The sequence below is a fragment of the Cyanistes caeruleus genome, chromosome 2, assembly GCF_971803275.1.
Source record: "Cyanistes caeruleus chromosome 2, bCyaCae1.hap1.1, whole genome shotgun sequence".
Classification (NCBI taxonomy): domain Eukaryota; kingdom Metazoa; phylum Chordata; class Aves; order Passeriformes; family Paridae; genus Cyanistes; species Cyanistes caeruleus.
The window spans coordinates 53751558-53777164 of record NC_141702.1 but is presented as its reverse complement, the minus strand read 5'-3'; the positions used below and the strand labels follow the sequence as shown (position 1 = coordinate 53777164).

Sequence of the window (25607 nt, the reverse complement as noted above, 5' to 3'; positions counted from 1 at the left end):
CTAGTTCATTAGCTATTGCTAAATAGTATACATCATTTTTATATGGCTTCCCTGCACAACAAAGTAAAGGAAAAAAAAAGTCACTGCCCCAAAAGGCCAAGCACTATATAAACGAGGAAATTGTAATTATTTTCCTGATTTTTTCATGAAATTGGGATTGCTAAAAGCATTCCATGTACTATCATAATTACCACTAATAACATAAGAACTAATGCATTCCTGCAATTTTCAGTCCATTACTTGTGGATTTGTCATTTGTTATTTCTATCTCACAAAGGGAAATTAAGCATTTTTATACTTATAGGAAGAATTCATCAACACAAACATAGCAATTACTGAATCTCCTAAAAGCCAAAGGTAAAGAATGGAATTTCTTTTAAGTGAGGTCACAGACATATCTGGTGACCTTCACCATTCATACTGACTACTACACAAAAGAAAAGCTGAAAGAGAAATTTCATATTCTACCGGTTACTTTAATAGTCTATAATGCTCTGACTATGAAATTCCTGGATAAGCAAACAAAAACTCCTAATACCTCTCAAGACACAAACACTTATTCCTTACTGAGCAGTCCAAGAGCCATGCAAATTGCAGCAGACCTTTTGCTACATTTTGGGGAACAATACTTGTTCTGTTCCTGTACAGTGGTGAGTAAAATCGTGTGCATTCCTAACCACATGGGTTACTCAGATCATAAAGGGTGTGCCAGATAGTATTAGTGACACAGGGTCTTATCCCACCTCTCTGACATCCTCAACACTGCTCCTATTTCAGCCAAGAACAAATGAATGGGCTTAAGAGAAGGTATCAGCTTTAGAGCTGCAGAAGGACTGCCAAGTTTTCTTTGAACAGTTAGTAATAGGACATGGGAAAGAAACGGGGTCAGACTTGATCCTTGTCTCATTTTTAAAAAACAGTAACAAAAAACTCCCAAACCCATGCCACACACAGTGCAGCATTCTCACACTGTTGTCAGCTGGCACATGAAGAAGCCTTTTAACTACATTAGAACAACCCATACTTTTTTCTCCAGTATCATCACTGATGCTTTATTTGCTAGCTTTTAATACATAAGAAAACTTAAAACTTTCATAAATTCATAAATCTGCTAATTTCTGATGATAATCTAGATGATGAAATAGCAGGAGAAAAAACAGGAGTTGTAAAGCCCTAGTTTAGAAGACCTAACCTAAACGACCACACAACTAAAATTTCTAGGGTGATGAAAAACAAGGATGGGAATTTATTTCTAATGCCTGAGAGCTACTTGCATATTATCAGATCACAACCAACAAGAGGCACAATTCCTTGCTGCAAAAGCAAACCAGTAAATAACTCTGAAAATTTAAAAGACACATTAAAAAATGCCCTACACCTCTTTAATGCACAGGATCCTCCTCTCAAACTTCTGTAAAAGTTTTAGCTCTCCTATTTCAAAGAGAAATGCACATTGAATACTTTTGCATATATAAGGCTAAAACCACAGATGTAGGATTGTTTCTGCCATTAGCCAAGAGGGCTCCAAAGCCAGAATGCTAATTACTCTTCCAGGATTCAAAGGCTCTTCCAGGTCTGAAAATCCCTACCCTTGAAATACTTCAGATTCATAGATAAAGGTACTTAAAACAGCATGACTTCGTAAAAATATATATTAAATATTTTTTTTTTCTTTTCATTTGGCACATTCTGTTACAGTGAATGGGTCAGTCATATCCATATAAACAACAGAAAATTACAGGAAAAAAATTGGTCATGTTTTCATATAGGAAACCAACACAGAGCAAAAATTAAGATAATCCAGGTGATCTATCATGCAAGAAAGCAAGCCCAGAAACAAACAAATAGAAGTCTACCTGTTGGAGGTCCAACGTAATGGTCACATAATGATACTCAATTCCGTTCTGGATGCTAGGGCTTTGCCACCAAGTGTTCTTGCCATCAATTGCATTTGTTATCGGGTGTCGTTCTGTTAGAACAGCAGGAACATATAAATAAATCTCAAAACTATTAGAAGATTTACTTATTTTTAAGATCTGAAATCTATGCTTTAAGACAATTGCAGAAGTAATGAGGCGGGACTTCAAAAAGAAAAAAGAATAAATTAGTTTCTCTTCTACTCTTGGGCCACCAGTCATGCTTATTATTATTGGAATACTGATCTAATTTTAGTTGTTTAATTTTGGTTATGTTCACAAGGTCATTCAGAACATCTAATTGCAGAAGGCTCTCCTGATCCAACAGAAAATGCAGGCATTTAAATCAAGTAAACATTTCCTGCACTCTTCCAAAATTTCCAGTACTGCAAAGACATCAAATGTTGCAACAGAAACGACAAATCAAAAACCTGAGATATGGCGTGTAAGAAAAGCAGAGATTAAAGTAATACTGGTACTGGCATTTCTAAGACATTTTTAAGTGCACATGGAAATAGTTCAGGAAATAATTCCCAAATCATTACAGAGGAAATGATTCAGAAATCATTTCAGAACATATTCTTCAGCTGAAAAATTTTCTGACTCACATATATGAATATAAATGTTTATTTGGTTATAGTCCATATCAAGGTCCAGGGTGCATTATTTTTCATGTCTGTATTTACTCTGCTGCAATGTCCCAAATGAATCCTAAATAAGAGGGATATAAATTTATTTACAGAATTGAATTTTTCCTGAATTTCAAGATCTTCTACAGTATCAAAATTTGCTTACTTAGTACTTTAATTAGTTATTTAGACTGAGGAAAAATCACACTCAATATTTCCAGGTTACCTTTTGCATTTCTCTCCTGTACGAAATGGAGAAGTATAAAATCACAATTTTAAAAGGTACAAGGATCTATGATTTGAAGTCCCTAATTTTTCAGAGCAAGCCTGTGCATTATGAGGAAAATAACCCAGAGGAAATTCAAATACAGTAAGTTTCCTCTATGCAAATTCTGTTTGCAAGAACATGAATTAAGGAGGAAACCCCACATCTCTTATTATGGATGACTTTCTAAACTGTCAGTTTCCCTTGGTATAAAACTGGAATATGATTCATTACTAGATGGGCCTAGAATTGCTAATAATTACTGATTAATTTACTTATTATTTTTATTATTACTTATATCAACCAGCCAGATTGATAGTCTTTGTATCTCTGTTTTTTTTGCAATATCAACCACCTGTGGAGGACAAGAGTCCTAGCTCATTAAGAGAAACCAGAATGCCTGAACATATTTAAAGATACAATTAAAGTGCTTTGTGGGAGTGAGTGAAGGCATAAAACCTCAATATTGAAAATGCCAAAATTTCATTTAAATATTATTCAATGGTATTACTGTGCAGTAACATTTGCAAGTTAGAATCCTGGTACTACAACTGATAAAGCCATAGGTAGCTTTATATTGAAGAGAAAAGCAAAGCACACCCTGTTCTTTATATGTTGTCAGTTCCCACAGCTCTGATAATTTTCTCAAATCTTGGCTTTAAATGAGTGGCAGCAAAAATCAGCTTTAAAACAAATTCAGGGCTTTTTGGTGATTGTGACAGAAGTTATCTAATTGGAAATTTTGATCTAAGTCTCTTCAGATGAAATTGATATAAAGGTAAATCATCAGAAGGAGGACTGGGAGATGAATCAACAATTAACTGTAATCACCATTATGAAAGTTTAATCATAATTAATTTGAAAATTGATTAATTGCTGGCATGTTTAGCTTATTTAAAAGGTAAGGGGAAAAAAATGAAATATTTCTAAAAAGGACTGGATTGCAAATGCAGTTCAAGGACCAATCTCCCTGATGGATGGCAAGAGGGAGAACTTAGAGAGTGAGCCCATCAAACTGTGAACTTTAATTTGGACTCACATGTGATTAACCAGGGAATTTGTGTTCATTTCCTACTACAGTAATTGAGGGGAAGAACTCCAGACTCACACATTCCAGGGGGATCATTTTAAGTCTGGTTATATTACATGGTTCTCCTATTAACAAGCCATCTCTGTTTAAACAAGGCACTTCCATTCGCCAATTGAACATGCAAAGACCTTGAGATATGATTGTCACAAAAGACCAAATATCATGAAGCTGGTCTCATTCAAATTTAGAAGAGAGTAGGAAAAAGGGGAAACATAGATATAAATCATTCAGATGGGTTTTTTATATATACACACACATATATATGTCTGTGTGTATACAAATATTTTAGTGTACACTGTCTGACATCATAGACATGACAAAGCAGTATCTCTGGTTTAGGTCTGATTTTGGAAATAAGCAAGCTTCATATAGGAAAAAAAAATGGGTAATGTGCATGTGTCTCTAATTCCCATCTGTAAAACAGGAAATCTTTTGCTCAGTCTCTCTGTCAGAATGCTTCCAAAAACTGAATTATTTTCTGAGTGAAACACTTCTATAATGTAATTGGATGTGTCTACTGCTAAAGAATCATGTGACCTTTCCTCAGAAGGTGGAATTTCCTAAAGTTAAAGAAGATGTTGAAACTTGGAAAACAATCAGGAAAAAAAAAAAAAGGTTGTAACTCTCTTCAGATAAATTAAGTAGTCTACACTGGGACAATTATAAATACCTTCACAATTATAAAATTTAGCAGGAAAAGAAAGCATCTGAAGTTTGTAAGGGACAGCTAACTGCCCTCTCAGTGGTGTTTCACCATTAGCAATGGGAAATCTCAAAGTAAAGCACATGAACAGGAACATATGGTTATTCTGAAGCTAACCTGGATCTCTGTATAGTGCTAGTAAGAGCTCAGGTGAAGTTTAATAAATATGAAAGCTTCTAGAGAGAATTCAAAGAACTGCAATTCATGCAGTTCTTTGAATTTTATCTTCTAGAAGATAAAACCTATGAGGAGAATGAAAGAAAAGATAGCTTGGTGTAGAAATTAGATAGAACAATACCATCACCCTTCAATTAATTAAATACTTTTTTTAAGAAAAAGGGAATAATAATCCATTCCTTGTATTGACTGAACTTAGGAAACAGGTACATGAACTTTGGCAAGGAGATGCAGATTAGCTATTAGAAAAACACTTTATTTTGAGCGATGTAATGAGTGAGCCACACTAGAAAGTGTGGCCATGGGAGGAAGTTTCTAAGGAGAACCTAAACAAGCTTCTGTCTGGAAAGTTACAGCCACAGATAGGTCATCCTGTCTAGAACTAGCAGACAGATTAGGTGGGGTTTTTTGGTTTTTTTTTTTTTATTTTTCCCCTGGTTTTAAGCACATGCTTAAATGTCATGAGATATAAATGTATCTGAGCCAAGTTTTATTGTAATACAATTGGAAAAAAATTATTGTCTTCATGCTTCCGTGTCTGTGCCTCTTCCAGAATTTTATCTATTCCATTAAAAGCTGTCTTAAGTATCCCTACATCCTCTACAATCTGCAGTGCCAATATACTCATGAAAATCTAATAATGTTAAAGCTGTTCATGTCTTTCACCACAAGGTTACATGAAATTAAACTTGTATGACTTGAATAAGAAATTTTCTTAGTTCTAATCTTCCCAACTACCAGAAATAAGCATGTCTGAAGTAGATGATGACAAATTCATACTTTAAAACTGATTTTGCTTTCGGGTAATCTTTAAGAAAGCAGTGTTAGCAAAAATCAATTTTAATATTAAAAACTAAGCATTAAACCAAGCAGTGTTCCAATAATTTATCTTATTTTTTCTGGCTCAGTGAAACTGAATTTACTAGAATTTCAGATATTGCTTAGACTGGCCAAAATGTTCAAATTCCACATGTAGGTATGCAGGTAAAAGTCAGTTATCTTTTTTTCTGGTTTTCATTCATGGTTAGTGTATATTAAAAGAATTCAGCAACAGCTGTAGATATTTAATTTTTTTAATGTGAACTTAAGTGCTCTGCTTTTCAGTACCTTAATCAGAAAGTTCCATGGGAGGAGTACCCAAATCAGATACAGATTCTGAAATACCTTTGGAAGAGATGGTTAAAAAGAGACACACACATTTCACAGTAATCAGGCTGGTGAACTACTGTTTTGTTTCCTGAGTCTCTACATGCTCTGGAAAGAAATCTTTTAAAAGGAACAAAATGAAAATGGCACACATACGATGTGGAACTCGACTCCTTTGATCACAAATGCGGCACTGAGGGTTTCTTGCAGGCTGTCCAGGTACATGCTCAACGAGTTTGCAGTACATTTCCCGCCCCTTTTCTCCGCAGGTAGCATTGGTTGTGATGAGAGCATTACTAGCCAAGTTCAGCACTGCAGGAAACAGGCCTGAAAATAAAATAAAATAATAAAATCATAAACAAAAGCAACAGAGGCAAAACCAAGGTGATTTTAGCAGAATAATCACAAACAAATGTAACACCTGGTACAACATTAAAGCAAAAGCCTGAATTTTCAACAGCTATGGAAATAATAAAGAAAAACTTTGGATGTGTATCCAGAATTTACACATCAGAATAAAGCCATTATACTGATGGGTTTCTTCCCATTCTCCTAAAATTCAAATTGGTACCTTCTGGTTCTAACATGAACAACAGCAGGATGCCAAAGGAGAAAGTACAGAAACATACAAAGCATCATAAATTTTTATGTTTCACAATCAAACCTTGTGTTCCTACCCAACTGGCCACTGGAACATTGTACACAATGTACCTATGAAAACTCTTTATAATACTTCTTCTCTGCTGACATCTCCATGGAAAAGCTTTTCTTTCACACACTGCAGCACTTGCACTGCGTTGCTGTTCTGCTTAGGACATCACAGACACCTTTGTCATCAGTGCAGCTGGGTAATTCATCCACCAACATGAATAGCATATGTCATGTTTCCCTTTCCTCACGAAGAAAATAATATATACAACATCATATATTTTATGGTAGTGCTGTTGTTATTTTTCCTGGTGCACATGCTGAGTGATGTATTATAATTCTCATTCAGCAAAGCATTTAAGCACGTCTGAGTGCTCTGCTGAGCCAAGTTATATGCAGCAGTAAGCTATAAAGATTATAAACCATATGAAAAACATTCATTAAGGTGGGTTACTCTTCTTCCCACTAAGTACCGATCAAAACCTTTTAGCTGTAATAAAATTGATCCATGGAGACAAACTGATAGTATGTGTTGAATGTATATATTAGTACCCCTCACATTAAATCAACCAATTTTGCATCTTCAAAAGCAAATTTGCTGTGGCTAGAGGTTAAACAAAAAAAGCCCAACCCAAACCAACCAGCCAACCAAAATAAAAGGCTGATGTATGGACTTATGGGGTCACTTTTAGATTCATTTTATGACAATTTCAACTGGCCCAACACTTACTCTTTTGCAATTCATTCCATTTCCAGCCCTATTATACTATTATAGCCTTAAAATAAGGTTTTAATAAAAACTGAATTGGTCACCATTGAACTCAGATAAAGTTCCCTTTATAATGTCATTTCTTTTTGTCCTCAAATGGACAACACCTTTCAACTGACTCCTTTCAGTCCTTTAACACCAGTCTCCTGCTTGTGTCTGCAATTAACCTGTGTGCCATTTAATTACCAAGCTTGGCTGGTCATGGTACAGCCAAGCTGTCCTTTGACATTGTGAGTTAGTGACTCTCACGCTCACTTTAAAACCACGTGTAAATATACTGCTTGAGCAAGAGAGCAAATTAGTTACTAGCCTGTCCAATTTGTGCAGTCAGTCAATACTTGAGATTTTATTGATCATGTAGCTTGCTCCTTCTGTATAGATTAAAGCTTATTTTCATCACATTTTAAAATCTATACAGTTGGTCTTGTATTTTTATTCACTGCATTCAGTGGTATTTTCTGCCTTCTGTGATGGGGTCACATGGTAAAAATCTGCACAAGCATTAGCAGAGTAGATGAATTAATAGCTGTGGAACTTCCTATGTTGACTGACAGCTTCATTATTATCTTTTTAGGCTGTACAAAGTTAATAGTGTAGAAGCCAGTAATCATTTAGTGTTAACAAAGAGCCTGGCATTTGGTTCAGAGCTAAGTATTTTAAGCCCTCAAAAGTGAACCTCGTACAAAGGACAGAATGATCCTACATGCAAAGAACTGCAGTATATGGCATCAGGAGAATAAATCCTTCAAAAAAGAGCTGAAAGAGAACAACCAAAAAGCCTCCAGATTTATACAGCTATAAAAATACTACCTGTAATATGTCTATCACAAATCATACCATCGTTCTAAGTTTTAACATAAACTTTAAATGTAAGATACGTAAATAAATGAAGAGTACTTAAGAAACTCATTTATTAGAATTTAATTTCACCCTTGGGACACCTCTTTAATGTGCAGAGCAGGTTATGGTAAAGCTACCAAAATAGCCCTATCCATAATCAGTACAGGCAAACAAAATCAAACACAGGCAACAAAACAAGTATTGGTGTTTCACTGAAGGGCCCACAAGTCAAGATGCCAGCACCCCACAGAGGTACTTCACACTGAATTCCCCACAGGCTCGGAGTGACAGGCAGAGAGCAAAAGATGCACTTTACTGCCAGCACTTCACCTTTTCAACTGATTCATTCCTCAGCCCTAGAGTTTTAACAAGTAATAATTAACAATTACTTATTTGGACTTTTTTTGAAAATCTTTATTTCCAAGGAGTAGGGACTGGGCTCAGCAGACCTTACAAGTCCCTTCCAAATCAAGGTGTTCTATGATTCTATAATACTTCTATGTACAACCCAAAAAGAAGACTTTGCCTTAAAAGAACATTTGATGTGCAAACCTGATAGAATGAAGGAAGTAATATTATTCATATTTATTTCTAGAAGTTATGTATAAATTTTTTTTCACAACAGAGGTATGAAATTCTAGCAATACAGAAGATGAAACCATTGTCTTGAAACTTTTAGCTAGGCCTTTTGAATATGAAATAAAAATGTTTATGTTTATGATGCTAATCTATCTGGTCACATTTTCTGAGATTCAGACCTTAGAAATTCATCTTCCAATTATAAATCCCCAGGAAGAAAGTCAAGAGAGCTCTAGCTAGCGCAGTTTAATATTTTTTGCCTTGTTTTTCATTACAATAATCATACACAAAAAATATTTTTAAACTGGTGTACTAGTTTTACACATCTTCAATTCAATTTCCCAATAAATTTTAACGTTTGCTGTTATCAATCCCACCTTGAATTCTATGGGCATCCTCCCATCAAACACTTCCAAAAATATGATCTGCTAAAATTATAAAGAGTTCATCTTTCTTTATTGCCAAACGCATTGTGTAAACGTTTGCTCCAGTGCAAAGATTGGATAAAATGCCTCTGAGCCACAAACACATCATCTCTATTTTGTGTAGCTCAAGTGCAAGCAGAAAAATTTGACTCCCTTCAGCTGCCAGCTACATCAATCTTTTCTCTCCTTTGTGTCACTGGCAAGAATCATATTAGTATTAAATTCTATCTGTTAAAAAAAAAAAAAATCTAACAATTGCATAATAGAAATAGGAAGAAAGTATTGGCTTTTAATTAGGTAGTGGTTTTAGCAAATTTGGCTCAATTTCTGGTCTCAAAGTACTGCTGCTGTGTGAAGAGAATGGTCATCTTTCTGCTTTACACTTTTGTTTTTAATTGTGGAACACATTCCATGAAGATTTTAGTGCATGGAAGCCCAATAGAAAGTTTGTTTAGTGTTGACAGGTGAATAAACTATAAAAAGCAAACAGCACAGAAATTAATCAAATTATTTAAAGTAGTGTACAATGCACAGGTAATCAAGCATGCTGCTCAAGTCACTAGAGAATTAATTATGATAAGTTTAGCATGCATTTTCAACAGTAAGAGTTCTAGAAAAAAAATGGTAAAAAGGAAAAGCAACAAATCAGCAGGATTTTCTTGCCTACAAATCCTGCTGTACTCAAGTTTTACACTGCCACTGTTCTAGTGAAGTAGGTGTGGTATCAAGGTACTAACTAGATTATCTTTTTTTTTATAATGGGCCCTGGATCAGAACACATCTAGATACCTATCTTAAAGAGTGAGGTAGTGGCTGCTTGGTATCTGTGGGTTTTTTTAGATGCCTCAAAAGCCATCCTTTATTAATACTAAAATTCTCTGGAGTGACTGGCAAGCATGTGATTCACTGAGTTCAACACACTTAGACTAGCATACAGACTTTTACAAGATTCCACAAAGGCCAGTAAAGGAAGGAAGTAAGCCATCATAACACATGAAGAAATGACCTCTCATGAGGCCAGAATTAAAAGTGGAGAATAGCAGTGAAAAACCATAACAATCTTTGCTGAATACTCTTCTGCTCCGACAGCAACATAAGAAACTTAGAAAAGAGGATAAAAAATTGGATGACTGCTTGTTGATGATAAAAATTATTCAGGAAAATTAAAATAAGCACAGACCACAGAGTGGTAGAAAAATTCCACAGAATGGTTTGTCTAGGCAATAAAATGGCATATGAAATAAAGGAATGGAAATTTATACACAGGGGGAAAATATGATTGCTTCTGCACTAGCTATTATCAGTCCTGAATGAGTTATTATTGATATTTCAATGAAAATATTAGCTCAAAGAATAGAAACAAAATGTTATTACATTATTGCATAAATCCATCTATACTGACAACTCAAATGCTGTATGATATCCCTTACCCCTCATCTCTAAAAGGATATGGTAGAGCTAAAAAAATGAAGAAAAGTGTGACAAGATCATAGCTGTGGAATAGCTTCTGAATGTGGGTATGAACAGTCTATGAGTTTTCTACTGGAAAACAGACTGAGAGAAGTATAAAATGATGTAACTGCATATACAATCACACATGGCTTTAGTAAACTTTGGAGTGAACGTGGTAGGTTATCCTATCACAAATTGAAGGTGCTGAATCAACGCATCAGACAGAAGGTTTCTTCACTGATCAGGACATTTTTCCTATTTATAAAGGGAGCTGCTTTTCAGCAGGATAGCAATTAAATTATAGAATAGATGATCATATAATAAAGTCATATAAATAAAGTATATAATAACATATATAACATATAACATAGTCAAATAAAGTCATATAATAAAGTATTTTTATTCCAAAGCCAAGAATGGATTAAAAACCAATTAGATTAATATACAGTACAAGGGTTCATCCAGAGCTCTTAAACATGAATTTTGTGTTTGATTGTGATCAGTTACCAGTTCAGAACATCCCTAAATCACTAGCTGATGCAGGGTTTTACCCAGGGAGACATCCCTGTACTCCTTCACATTTTTCCTCAATATTGCTGCTGATGGGTATCTGTAGCTTTTTTCTTACTAAGGCTGGTAGCATACATCCCAACATCAAGGTTCATCTAAAATGGAAGAGAAAATATAATCTTTATTTTGTGTGCTATTTCTAATGAAACTGTAATATTTTTGCCAATATTCAATTCTTTCACCAGTCATTGTCTACTTCCAGCCATACTATTTCCCATTATTGCCTTGCACCCAGAGAGGTTTCCTCAATGGCTACTTATTATATAGAATAGATCTTGTTCTGTAGTTCCTCTACAGAACATTCTCTCAAGCCTGGCAATTTCCTTGCAGTTTTCTGCAAAGCAGTATTACCTAATTCATTTTCTTATGCCTTCCTTATTTTCGCTGCATAAAGGAAAATAACAGCCCAGCTTCACGTGTTTTCTTTTATCTACTCTTCATGAGTTCCCACCAACCTTCAGCTCATATAAGCTCCACAAGTATTGGTGGAATAAAACCTACCTATCTGATGCCTGGCACCCTGCCCTGTTTTGTCATGCCCTATTACCTACTTCCCTGCCAAACTGACAGATTTTCCACATGCTTTATTGCAGTAGTGGAGATAAGCAGAAGCAGACGAGCTACACAAGTAGCAGGTACAAGACATTTTCATAAAGCCTGTCAGCTGCTGAATTCAGTCTCATTCTCACTCTCACTCCCCTTAGAAGCAGCACTGTTTGATTGACCTTCAGAGCCCACTGAGTTGATTTCCCTAGCTGAGAGAGGATGGAGGGATTCTAGAGGGAAATCAAAGATATTAACTGCATCTCCAGCTGCCGAATGGTGATTACAGGTTCATTATGAAGTGGGGACAGTCACTGGGGTAACTACCTTTAAAATGTGTCAAGAAGCAAAGCAGGGGTGGAGGAAACAGATATGAATGTAAGCAAAATAATTACCTTGCACATTAATGTTCCTACCGTTCACCAGTTCTGACACATTTTTCCTCCCTTCCCTTCATATAACTCATGGAGAATTGTAAATCCTGTTTCAATCACATCACCATCCCACACCTACAGAGCAACTGGTGCAGTAAATCTCCCTGGAATTGCACTCCAGCACCACAATGGAAGCACAAGCAAGGAACCAAGACCAAGATTATAATCTCTGTTAGACATCTGCTACTGCACAGAGGAAAGAGCAGATATTTCAAATGAGAAAGAAGCACCCACCACAGGTGGTTGATAGGAGATGGAAGACAGCAGCAGCAGTCTTTGCATGGAGAGAAAGGAAGGAGCTCTATGAGTGGGGGAAACTGAGAGAAAAAAATTGAAAGGAAGACCACTGCAAAGATACCCATAGAGCCTGTAACCTTTCCTTTTTATAGAAGATTACTGGCACACTGAAATTTGCATTCAGTATTTAATGTCTATATTGTGGTTTGATTACACAGTGATAAGATCAGCATCTCATTTTACTGAGGGTAAAATTAATACAAATAATTGCAGTGCCTGCACGTACAAACAAAATGTTAGCTGTAAAAAATCAGTATTGATTTTTATTAGGTTTTTTAAAGTACTTCCAAGATAGAAGACAAACTTTGGTTTACCAACTCTGGGATTCCTTTGTGTCTTATTAAAGCATTAGAACTGAGAAAATGGTTTTTTCCTTCAAAGAAAGCTCTGTTAAGACCTGCATACTCCTCTTCTCTCTTCTAAACAGACCAGTATTTGGCACTGCATACTTCCTTCAATCTTCTCAAAATATCCCTAGTCTCTTCAAAGAAGCAAATAAAACAGCCTGCCTAAATATGTCTAACTTTTCAAGCCAATCTTCCTAGTCTACAGAGCACTTTGAAATCTTCATGCAGTCAAGCAGAGCTGTTTGCCACTGAATTTGTACTAAAAAGACAAAAGAGAATATGTCAATTTCCGATGTTCTAAGAAGTGTCACTGGAAAAAGAGAGACTTGTCTGCTGCGGCTCAGAGCTATGCTAGGCTGTGGGAACACAGTGGGGAGAAAAAACTGGGACAAAACAAAACAAAATGTTGCAGCACTGAATTGCTTCCAGCTGTGCACGACAGGGAGTAACTTAATGCACTCTATCCACAATGTAGATGAATACTTTTATACAACTAGAAAATAAACCCAATTTGAAGAAATAGCTGTCCAGACACAACAGAGCATGAAGACTGAAAGAAAAAAAAAATAAAAAATTGACACTAGGATCATTTGTCCAGAGGAAAACAAAATGGAAAACAAATGTTTCAGTACCCATTTATGTCAGTTGCCCCAAATCACTGTGCATTACAGTATTGTTCAGCAGTCAGCCTTTTTTCCTTCCAAAGGAAGTGGAAAAGTAGTTTTTGATGTTTGGTGGTAGAGATGGCTTGCTTTTACTTAGAGGTGATTTTCTCCATTCTAAGCAACATTACATACACCCTTGCGCATATTTATCTTCAACACAAAAAACAAGGTATGAAACACTAACCTGAAGAAGCCTGATAGCAAATCTAACTATAATCCTTACATAGTAACAGACACACCTGAAAGAGGGTGTACCGATTATCTAGTAATATCACTTTGCCTCTCCACAGCTCACAGCATTGAAAATCTGTAGGGATTTTGCTGATTTTAACAGCAAAACTCCATCAGTTTTACAGATTGGAGACTGAGTGAAAAAATCACTACTGGCTTACCCCAATATTCTATTGTATTAAATATATAAGCATCCTCCTTGCTTTGTAATGAATTTCCTTTTTTTTCCCCAGAGCTGTCATGAAAGGTTGTTTTGCAAAGGAGAACAGTAAAAACACAGGTGAAGATGAAATCTCGTCTCCTTGACATCCATGGCAGAACTCCCACTGAATCAAAAATTCAAAGCACAAAGACTTAATGGACATCTCATTTTCAAAGGTATTTACATGCCCAGTCTGAGTCAGACACCCACTGATTTTCAAATGTATTCTGACAAAAATTTTGAAGGGCAAAATCCCAGTTGTACAAATACCTTATCTGTAGAAAGGGTACACTATGCATGAAGAAGCAAGCAGCACTGCACTTTTTACAGTTATTTTCTTTTATTTTTTAACTCAATGATCTTCATTGAAACATTTGTAATGCAGTACTATGGTCCTAGGCAGCCAAGCAGGCCTAACAAGAAAAAGTAAAACAACCTCTGAGACAAGTGTTCTGCATACAGGAGTTCTCCCAGATCCCATGCCTTCTGTTCTTAGATAGCACACACCAATTTACAATTTCTCCAAACTGCAGGACAAGGCTAAAAATGTCCATTTTTATTCCATCTCCATAACTGAATACCAGGGTCTCCATACTAAGAAAAGACACACTCATGCGCTTCGCTCATTTTCAAACAGCGAGACACAGACCTGTATGATTTGTCTATCCCATCACTGAAGGAGACAAGAAAAAAAAACAAGCCTAAAAAATAGGGGGGGAAATTTTTTTTAAAAATCAGAATTTCTCAAAGGTAAGATAAAGCATGGGAAAATCAAAGCTTCCAGATGCAATTTACTGATGACTTTTGTCTTGACAATGTTTTTGCTTTATGAAAAAAAATATGCATTGTCTCGGACACTAAAGAATATGAAGAATATGGGTATTTTTGCAATAACTTCAAACTCAATGTCCATTGAAATCACAAAGAAAAGTCAGAATTAGTTACTGTGTCCTTGAGTCTCCAACACTGTCAACTTAAACAGAAAGACTGAGATGTATACTGTGTTCTTGTACAAGAGGCAACAAAAGGCATGTTATGGGGGCTAATAAAAGTCATCCATCTCTTCACTATCATCTAACTGACAAAGAAATCCAAACCGAGTCTAACTTTATGAAACCAAAGAGCAAATGGAAACTGATTTCACCATATGTAAGAGATTCTGTGCACTTACATTTACCCTGATGATACAGATTAAAATAAAGTGTTTCAACTGATGAGCTTGAATAAACATGAAGTTAAATTTTCATTCTTTGAACTGTTTTCCTCCTCACTATTCTGCCATAATGCTTTACAAACACATACTGATTAGGATTATAAATTTTCAACATATTCTGGTAAAATGCAAGATCACAAATTAGCAATTTCTCTGCAGAGTTCTTAAGAACCATCTTCAGAGGATTAGAGAACCACTAATGCTGAAAGGGACCTCATATCTAGCCCAAACCCCTGCCCAGGTAGGGTCATGGGAGCAGATGGCCCAGGACTGTGGAGCTGAGTTTTTAGCATTCCTAAGGCAAGCTCCACAGCCTGCCTGGGCCATACATTCCATTGTTTGACTGCACTTAGTAAAAAAACTGCTTTCTTCTGTTTAAATGGAATTTTCTGTATACTGAATTGTGCCCATTACCTTTTGTCCTGTTACTGAGTACCACTGAAAAGAAGTTTGAATATATCTTCCATATCACCCCATGACACATATTGACACACATTGTTGATAAAATCTCCTTGACACGTCCCAAAACTAAGCAACCCCAGCCCTCTCAGCCTCTACTTTTAGGACAAGCACTCCAATTCCTTAATCATCTTCACAGCCACTTCCTGCACTTGTTCCACTGTGTCCAGGTCTCTCTTGTACTGAGGAGCCCAGAACAGGACTCAGTTCTTCAGGTGTGTTCCCATCACTGCTGAGCTGACAGGAACGATCACCTCAATCTGCTGTGGACATTCTAACTAATGCACCCCATTTGGTTTTTTTTCCTCATTGCTGGCTCACGTCCAGCTTGTCCACCAGGACACCCGGGTTCTCCTCTGCAAAGCTGTTTTCCAGCCATTTGGCACCATGTTGTACTGGTGCATGGGCTGTCCATCCCCACATTCCAGACTTTGCACTTCCTTTTACTAAACTTCATAAGGTCACTGTTCACTAAACTTCATAAAGTCAGACTGTTTCTCCTCCAATGCCCTTCTGGAATATCAACCAGAGTGTCAAACTCTATGTTGCCTGCAAACCTCCCAAGGGCACACTCTGCCCCATCATCCAGGTCATTAACAAAGATGCTACACTGTATTGGCCCCAGCATTGACTGCTACTGCTTGCCTAGGGATCACTAATGGCCTGCCTCCAGGTGGACTTTCTGCCACTGACACAACCATTCAGACTCACCCATTCCCTTTTTGATCTACCTTGCTGTCCACTTACCAGACCTGTATTTAACAAGCTTTTCTTTGAGAAAGTTACTGAGACAGTATCAAAAGCCTTAATAAAGCTAAAATAAATAACATCCATTCTTCTCCTTTCATCCACCAGGCCTGTTACCTCATCATAGAAGACTATCGGGTTGGCTAATCACAAACTGTCCTCCAAAATTCCATGTGGTCCTAAAACCATCATTTTAGCTACCTGTACCATTCCTATTTACTATTTTATGTGTATGTGTTACTTAAACCCATGCTACACAATATCCTATTAAAATGAGAACTAATCTGCCCTTCTCAGATTATACTGTAAGGCCACACACCTTTGATTTGTTCAATTTCAATGCATGCAAAGCAAAATTAGCAAGATCAAGGCCTTCAGTGATTACAGTATCAAGGCAGAATGCAAATTTATTTTTCACATCTTAGACTCGCAGCTTTTCACAGAACAGGTTATCTGTTTCATTTCCATACAGACAGTATTCTGAGGCACAAATTAGCTGAATAACTGAGAAATACTGCAAATAATATAAAAACTACAATAAATTGAAAAATTAAATTGCATATTTGTGTAGTTATGCTACTACTATGCATTGAATCAAGAAATGTCCAGTTACATATGAGAATATGAAAGAATATTGTGAACACTATTTGTTAGTTTTACAGTATTCTTTTGTTCTAGTACATTGAAACAGTTCTTGCGTGTCACCTAAATTTGTTCACCTGAGATTTTGCTACAAAAGGGCTCCTAAATACATGTAAGACCTGCGGCACTGTATTCACATATTTGTAAATTATATATATAGGTAATATATACAGATATGAAAATACAATATACAGTGCATCTGTACCTGTAGCCACAGTAGTAAATTTAAAATTCTTCCTATTTCATGAAGATAACCAAATATGTGCACGATTTCAGTATATTTTTAATATACATTTTGTGAGAAAGAAGATTTAATAATATTTATTTTCTCCATGAGAAAAACAGACAAATAATTTGCCTGCCTTCCATATATTTTGTTCCCTTACTTGAACTGTGACTGAATGGGAAGATCAAATGAGGTCTGAGCAGATGGCTGTCAACAAACCAGTGACAACATACCATGGTTTAGAATTAGACAGAAAATGTAACTGGTATATAATTTCTGCTTGGAACAACCAAAGACATCTGGCTTAGAATATAAGCCAGCTTGAATATCCCCACACATACTTTATAATTAATGAAAATTGAATTATATCAGTATCTCTTAATATTTATCTGTTAAAGCTGTGCCGATCTGTATTAGTGGAAACCCTCCTTTTCTTCTTTATAAAAGAAGATTCAGAGCCATCACAGGTGTCACATCTTTACCCATCCCATTAAAATCAGCCAGAACTGCATGCAGATGAATCCCTACACATTACTTTAAAAATGCATGGGATGACACATCAAGGAAAGGAATTCTTCAGGTCTTCCAATAGGATTTAAAAAAGTTTCAGTGGTGCTACTGTCACTAATATGACATTTATTTGCATAATTAAAGGTTTTAGCAATGGACTCTCAGCTGGAAACAAACGGTTTCTTTTTCACAAGTATGAATCAGATGCACATCTCTTGGGTTTTCCTTTGGCTGTTCTCACTGTTCGGAAAGTTAGCAAAATGCCTCCCTCCCCTCACAATTTTCGTGTTCCCCACATTTATGCATAGCAACAGCTTTTTATGCAGCTTTTTCTAATTAACAGAAGTTGCTTTCAGTCATTCAGGCAAGAGACTGCTCCATTCATGGAGACCTTCGACATTTTTTGGTTCTGCAAGAACTGTCCCCTGAAACACACAGTTCCACATTATACAATGAGACTTCTCGCAGTAGTATGGACAAGACACAGCTGATCCGCATCCATACAAAAAATACATTTGAAATGTTAAGGTCTTTGCAGATTTAGCAAGTCAATAACACTCCAAAGCATAGCCGTGATCATTGGCTGCAATATTTAAAACTAATTCTAAAACTCAAGTGTTCTCTGAATCAGTTGGCCTGGGAAAGAGGAAGGGAAGGAGAGGTACAAAAAATCTGAGCTAGATAGGTTAGAAGAGTGACAGGTAAAACTGCTTGTAATTGTATAAATTCACAACCACCAGAGCTGGATGATAAAGGCACCTACTAATGCTTTCCAAGTAACAGTGATACACTTGATTATCCTTTCCATGGAGTCTAGTTACTGAGACATAGAACTGAAGAGAATAATTTTTTGGTCAGTGAAAATCTGGAAGAAGGGAAGAATTTAGAATAGGTACTGAGAGCTGAAACAGGCAGGAAACCTAATACTGCAGATAGGTAGCAATGAAATGCAGTACTCCTTTCTATAGAAAACTTGGGGGGATTTTGATATATGAATTAGAGCAGATAGATGGTAGAGCAGGAGAAGCTCCTTTTGCAGGAGATAAAGATAGAGAAAGAGAACAAGGGGATAAACAGACATAGTTAAGAGAGGAAGGGTTAAAATCAGGAAGTTCCTGAAAGGAAGAAGCGAGATACACTTTTAGAAGGCAAAAGGATAAAACACTCAGCAGATGTATCTGAACCCTAAATGCAAAGGAAATGGTTATCAAGAGACCACCAGTTTTGGAAGCCTTTCTGCTTTTGAAACCCACACCTGAAGAAGAGAAACAGGAAGACAAGAAAAGCACTACATGACCCAAGTTTGTGGTCAGTGACACATTTTGATGCACTGCATTTCTCACATCAGGGCACAGAGCAAGAAAGGTGAAGTGGGAGCAGTAGAGCACAGAGGGGTTTCAGGCTGGAAACAGAACATCAGTAAGCACATGTAGCAGTGAGACAAAAAGTTGTGTAACAGAAAACTCGTAAGAAACAAGTCAAAGGCTGTTCCCAAAGAGAGGAAAGATGATTGGAAACTTTTACACAATAAATTTGGGTGGGAACACATAACTCTGGTTACTAAGAATACAAAGACTGTAATCTTCTCCTTGCACCCAGGGGGAAAAAAAAGTGCCTCCTTTTATGAAGGACAACAGAAGCCATCACCCCAATGTCAAAAAACAAAATTGCAAGATAGACGTGGTATCATTTCTACCACGGCACAGTGGGAGAGACTGAGAATTTTCTTCAGAGTAATTTTCTGTGGAAGAGGCTTCCCACTGTGCAATGGCCACTGCAGAATCAGCAGAGAACAAAATACTTGAAGCACATCTCTTCATTTGAAAGTTTTAATTCTAAAGTTTTGTTTGCATTTTCTAATAAAGGGAAAATATTGATTCCTATCTAATTCTTTCTCTAACTACTGCAGAGTTGTATCTACTAACATATCTCAGCTTTTGTTATGGACTAATAGTGTACCCTCTCCTTAAAATCCCATGCCTAATTCTGAGTCTAAGAGAATTTTTTTACATTTCTGTCATAAATCCTCTGACTAAAATTCCTGAAAAAGTTAGCAATCAGTACCTAGGATAAAATAATAATTCACAAGTACTCTCTTAGAACCTTCATGAAATCTACAGTACACATAATTATTAATTAGACTGTAGTTTTTGAGTGTCACATAAAGGAGCTGAAAAAAAGAATATTCTGAAAAGAATATACAAATTAATTCCCTCTGAAAGATTCATGTTTGAAATATTTTCAGTATGGGACCCTTATCACAAAGATAGGACTATTAGAAGGTAATTAAAGGGGATAAATAATAAGTATATTCTTACTTTAAACTACACTTTGCATGTTTCCCATGTTTGTATTACATAGGGAATCCTAAAAGTTGGGTTGGGTGTGAAGAAGCCATTTTCATGCAGTCTATGTCCTAACTCTGTAAAATTCAAATACTGATCCTTATATCTGCTTAGTGTCTTTCCATATAACTATTACTTTAAGGCAGCAGACAATTCCATTCAGCAAAAAATATGCAGCAAAAAATATATCTTTTTGTACTCCAGAAGTATTAAGCATAATCTTGGCATCTTTGCAGTGAATTCAGCTGCTCCTAGACTAGGACCAAGGCAAAGACACTTGAAATTTACTACAGTTCTCAGGCACCACACCACCAGGAACCAGGGAGGCTTTGAACAACACTAGGTAGAAGCACCGTATTGTCTACCCTTTAAATCTTACAGCATGCCTAAATGTGTCCTTATTGATAAGTTTTTATCCATTTGTGGAAAAAAATTAAATTTGCAAGACTGTGGAGATCAGTTTAATATCCTGTGACAGGAAATTTTATTTTATTAGAAACAGAGAAGCTATCCAGTTATTGGAAAGATAACAGAAATACACATTTCAATTAATTCTTTATATTACAAAAGAACCCCTAGGGTCATATTTAGCTAACTACTCAACTCAAATTAGAACTATTCATAAATATTCCTCACAGATTTCTACTCAACTGCATGCCCACCTCTCATATAATCAATATCTGAGAGACACAGTGCACACGGGTTGGTAGATGGGTTTTCTGTGGTAGTGGTTTCCCTCTGTAAAATGATATTGCTGGTCTTTATCCTTTCTCAAGTAATGGTTCAATTGTACTGTCAATGCAGTTGAGACCAAATAAAAGCACCCCCTGCTGTCATGTAGCACAGTTCCATTTTGTGCTGATTTTTGTGGGATGCTCATACTTGATTCATCTTTTTCCAAGCCTTGACAAAAACATGTAATATGTCACTATTTTATCATCTTAGAGTTTTCTGTTCTTTTAATCAATATGTAATTAATCATTACACATTCTTCCCTATTTTAATTGGTTTCTACTATCACGCAGTTGATCTCCAGCAAGCAATTGTACTGTACCATATGAGATTATAATCTCTATACACAGACTAGATTTGAGCTCTCATCTGAAAGAAAGCTAATGGAGTAATCTGAAGGAAAAAGAGTGTAGTTCCTACAGAGTGACAAGTCCCCAAAGACAATCCAGCAAGAATCTGAATCTCTCATTTAAGGGATCTGGTATTAAAAAGATAAGACTATTTTTTTTTTTTTAAAGTATGGCACCCTCACCTCAGGCACTGCTATGAGATTTAATTTATAACATTCTCCTTTAAATACATAAGGAAGGGCATTGGAATTCCCACATTATACACACATTCATGACACTGACTGTGTACAGTACAATTTATCTTTAATACTCTGATTTTAGATGACTGGTAAGATGATGAGGCTACACATAAAGTAACTTCCAAAATGGTGTTACCAAAGCAGTTGACAACTGTACAAGTTCCTAGCAGTATGTTTTGACAACCTTAATGTGAGGACTATAATCTGTCCCTGATTACAACTGCAACCTATTCTGTGCCTATGAGGTTTAAGTCCTGGCCACAGAAGCCTTCTCCCCCACTACCCACAGCTGCCATTCCCACTGGGATTCCAACGACCAAGGGCGGCTTCTCGCGACAGAATCACTCTGCAATTGGATGGGAAGTAAAACTGGAACAGCCTGTTTTAAAACAAATTCCTCTGGCATTTAGGTCTCAAGAACCATTTCCCTGAGCTTTTGTTCAGTTCTTACCACACTATATACCAATATGGGAATTCTTTCCCTCATTTTAATTGCACTTTCCCTTTTTTTAATGCTACAAACTGCTATGTTCTCAGTCTTTTTGGTTCTAAAAAATGACATATCTGAATGACCAGATGGCTTTCCTATGGACAAGACACTGAAGTAACACAGACATAAAAATAGAACATGAAATATCCATTTACCAAATCCTTACTTATGAGAAAAGAAATTTTGGCAAGCAGAATTATTTATGAAAATGTGAATATGCAATTATTAAGAGATATAAATTATACATATAAATCAAAAATCTGTAAGATAAACTTCTGATCTGCCAGTACATAAAGAAAGGGGCTCTGAAGTTAGGGAAGCTGAGGGGTGTTCCTTCAGGTCAAGAAGGCCCACTGATTTTAATTAGAAGAACTTGTATTCACCTGATGTAGATAACACAAGGTACTGGCAATGTAACAGCAAAAACTTCATATATGGTTCTCTTACACAATTTCCATGTTACTGTTTTATTCATTTCCATTTTTACTATAAGCCTGCTTTTAAGAGCATAACATTTTTTTTTCCCATTAGAGCATTGTGCTTGTAAACAAAGACAAAACAAAACCCATGAATTTCTTTCATGTGGCACTCCATAAAGGATGGTATTTGCTTCCCTCAGTTTCTGTCACTTTTGTGAGGTTTAAGTTAAAAGAAATGGAAATTGCTTTTAAAAATTCCTCTGCCATGAAGTATACACATATGAATCAATCACAGTAATGTCTGGAAGGCAAAATATCAAAGTTGTGCTTCAAATTCTACCACTGATTTATTCTGAGACCCACATTAAACCTCTTTTTCCTCATCTTTAAAATGGAGATAATATCAGCCCTGTTTTATAAAAGATATGGAAATTATGTTAGAAGAAAAAGTCTAGAGGTAAAAAAAAAAATTAAATATATTTACATATGTACTTTTTTTATCCTGAGGTTGCAACATCTAAATGTATCTTTTATTATTTCTAATAAATGGGACCTTTGTACCTTTCTTTTTTGACATAGGAGATTAAGGGAGGTCAAAGGGCACCATTTCTTCTGGAAATGCACAACTTACCTGGTTAGGGAAGAACAAACACACATATATATACACATAAATAAATTAGGGTAGGCCACCCCAAGACACCTCTCACAAACCATTTGTTTAAACATAATGTTCAAACATTAAAATCCAACAATGCCTTTCTTCTTTTAAACAAATCCCTCCATGTGTCTCAAACATTAACACCGAAAAAAAAGATAATACTGATTCTGATTCTACTTAAAGGAGCTTTAAGATCTACAGAATAATTTATTAGATATTTTAGAATTCTCTTGAATTCCCTTGGTGGGGAAATTCCCACTCCAGCAGTTACACAGTTTAATAGACACTTAGACAGCATGGCAGTGAGTGCAGGAAAAAAAAAAAAAGAGACTAGAAAATTTCAGCAACAACATTAAATTAAGACAGCAAGAAAACCAATGTGAGGCTCTTGCATAGTTCTGCAACCTTTCACATTTCTTCTCTGTTAAGCACCAAGGACTGAGGTCTCTCTTTGCCTCTCATCACAGAACCAGCTTAAATCTACATACATAGTTCCACAATCTATCTTGATATAACTAATGCTCTGTGTGTGCTGGGGAAAGCATCAGCTACTTAACAGAATCAATCTAATGAAGTTAGTAACTCCAAGTGTCAGATGACAGAAGTTGACAGACTGAATACAATGCTGATAACTCCAAGTTTACTCACCACAGTTAAGCAGCAATATGGTGTATCAGATATTTAATTCTACATCAATCTAACATAAATCCAGTAAAAATATGTAGGTTCGCTGTCCATTTCTAAATGTCTCTTACATGACAGAGAAGCAACAACCTCTTTTAGTAGCTATCTCAAATTATGAAAAAAAAAGAAAAAGATGACTTAGTCACTTTGAGTTACAGAAAAATTACACGAGAAATTCTGATTGTGTATATATGGACATCCAGGAACCCGAAGACCATGCAATTGAAACAAAACTCAGGCTAAACAGAAATGTGAAGAAAATAATGCATTTTGATGATTTTTCATTTTTGTACAGTCTAATGAAGTACACATTTAAGCTGGAAGAATGGCTCAGAAGTTAAGTGTTATGGGTCAGAATTCAGGTGCTGTGTCTTAACTGGGCCGTGTTTAAAACTGATAGAATTCTTAGGCAGAGTGTGAATTCTTTGTCTCTTGGTGACAAAAATCTTCTGATACTAGCTACCAGAAGTCAGATGAAGTCAGACAAAGAAAAACACATATTAATTTATTTGTATGATCACAACTGGTCCAATTACTATCTTCATTCATGCTATAGTTTACTTCTGCAAGTTTATCCTGCTTCTGCAAGGCACACACTGAGGGCATAATTAGTGAATCTTCCTGGAATGGCCTTGGCTAGTCCTCACTGCTCTGCTGACTTCTTTATTGACACTCATATTATGTGGTTCTGGATATTCTGCTGACATAAGCATTTATGTCACAGAGGTAAAAAAAATCCTGGGATGTTTTCTGACTATAGAAGTAATTTTTTTCCTCATAATGAAGTAAATTTTTTTTAAGCAAAGTGGTAAATCCCATAACCTTCTCCTTAAAGACATCATCTGCTGCAACTTTATTTCATGTATGTGGATGAGTAAAGAATGAAAATAAAAATCAAATCAATACCAAAGCATGGATGATATGTCAAGATAACAAGTTACAGAAAGGCACTGAAAAACTACTGTCATGTAAATTATTTCAGAAGCTACAGAGAATCCTCTTAAAATGAACTTCAGACAAGTTATGTGAAAATTTTGAGAGCTTCATCAATATGTAATTAGAATACTATGCTATGTCTGTTTATGGGAAACAAAGAAATTATATAAAATATAGCTAATACATAGTAACAGAGAATAGTTAATGTAGATATAGTCATATTCAAATAGACATAATTACAAATAACGCTGCTAATTTGAAAACAGGGTTGTTAATAACAATATAGACCAGCATATCCGGTAAACACTCCAGATTCAAACCCAGCCTAAGATAACAATTTATTAGAGTCTGTGGTACTTATGTGAAGTAAATATGAACTCCTTATGACCTGAATAATGTCAAAGACAAACATTTGCATTAAAGCTAGAAGAGAAGGATCCTCCCCTGATTAAAAAAAAATATTTAGCAGAAGATATAAGGAAAACAAGAGTCGGAGGTAAACAAGCAGCCAAGAAAATGCTAAGCCACAAGAATACGAGGGGCAATGGCCACAGATTTAATTTTGAGATGTTCAAACTGGATACCAAGAAAAACTGTCCTTGGTGAGTAGTATAGCCCCGAAATAGATTACCAGAAAGGTTGTGAAATCTCTGTCTTAGCTGATTCTTAACATTTGGCTAGACAAAGTCACAGCTAAAACTGTATTACTCTAACAATATTCTATTCTAATAAACTAATTATGTGCTGGTCATATTATAGTGTTTGAATTGCAAAAGGTTAGATTCCAGTGGTCCTTTCCCACCAGTATATCTATGATTAACATGTGATAGACAAAACAGAAAAATAAAGGGGAAGGATTCAAAAAATGCTTAGGTTAAAAAAAAATAAACAACCAAACAACCAACAATAATCCAAAACCAACAGAAAAACCCTTCGAGATCTGCCTTCTATTTTTTATCTAAATTTTAATGGCTATCTTTAGCTATTTTTAACGGCCTATTTTTTGTAAACATGACATAAAAAAAATGC

At 35.9% G+C, this 25607-nt stretch overlaps 1 protein-coding gene across 4 annotated transcripts in view; it reads right to left on the bottom strand.

Moving 5' to 3' along the window:
* Positions 1–25607, bottom strand: part of LAMA2 (laminin subunit alpha 2) — a 336473-nt gene that overhangs the window by 248991 nt on the left and 61875 nt on the right. For all 4 annotated transcript variants that reach the window (XM_086877039.1, XM_086877040.1, XM_086877041.1 and 1 more), the window contains exons 2-3: positions 6083–6253; positions 1857–1969 (exon numbers count right to left, since the gene is read on the bottom strand). In XM_086877039.1, coding sequence (XP_086733165.1) covers positions 1857–1969; positions 6083–6253 — 284 coding nt within the window. The remainder of the gene's footprint in view (positions 1–1856; positions 1970–6082; positions 6254–25607) is intronic.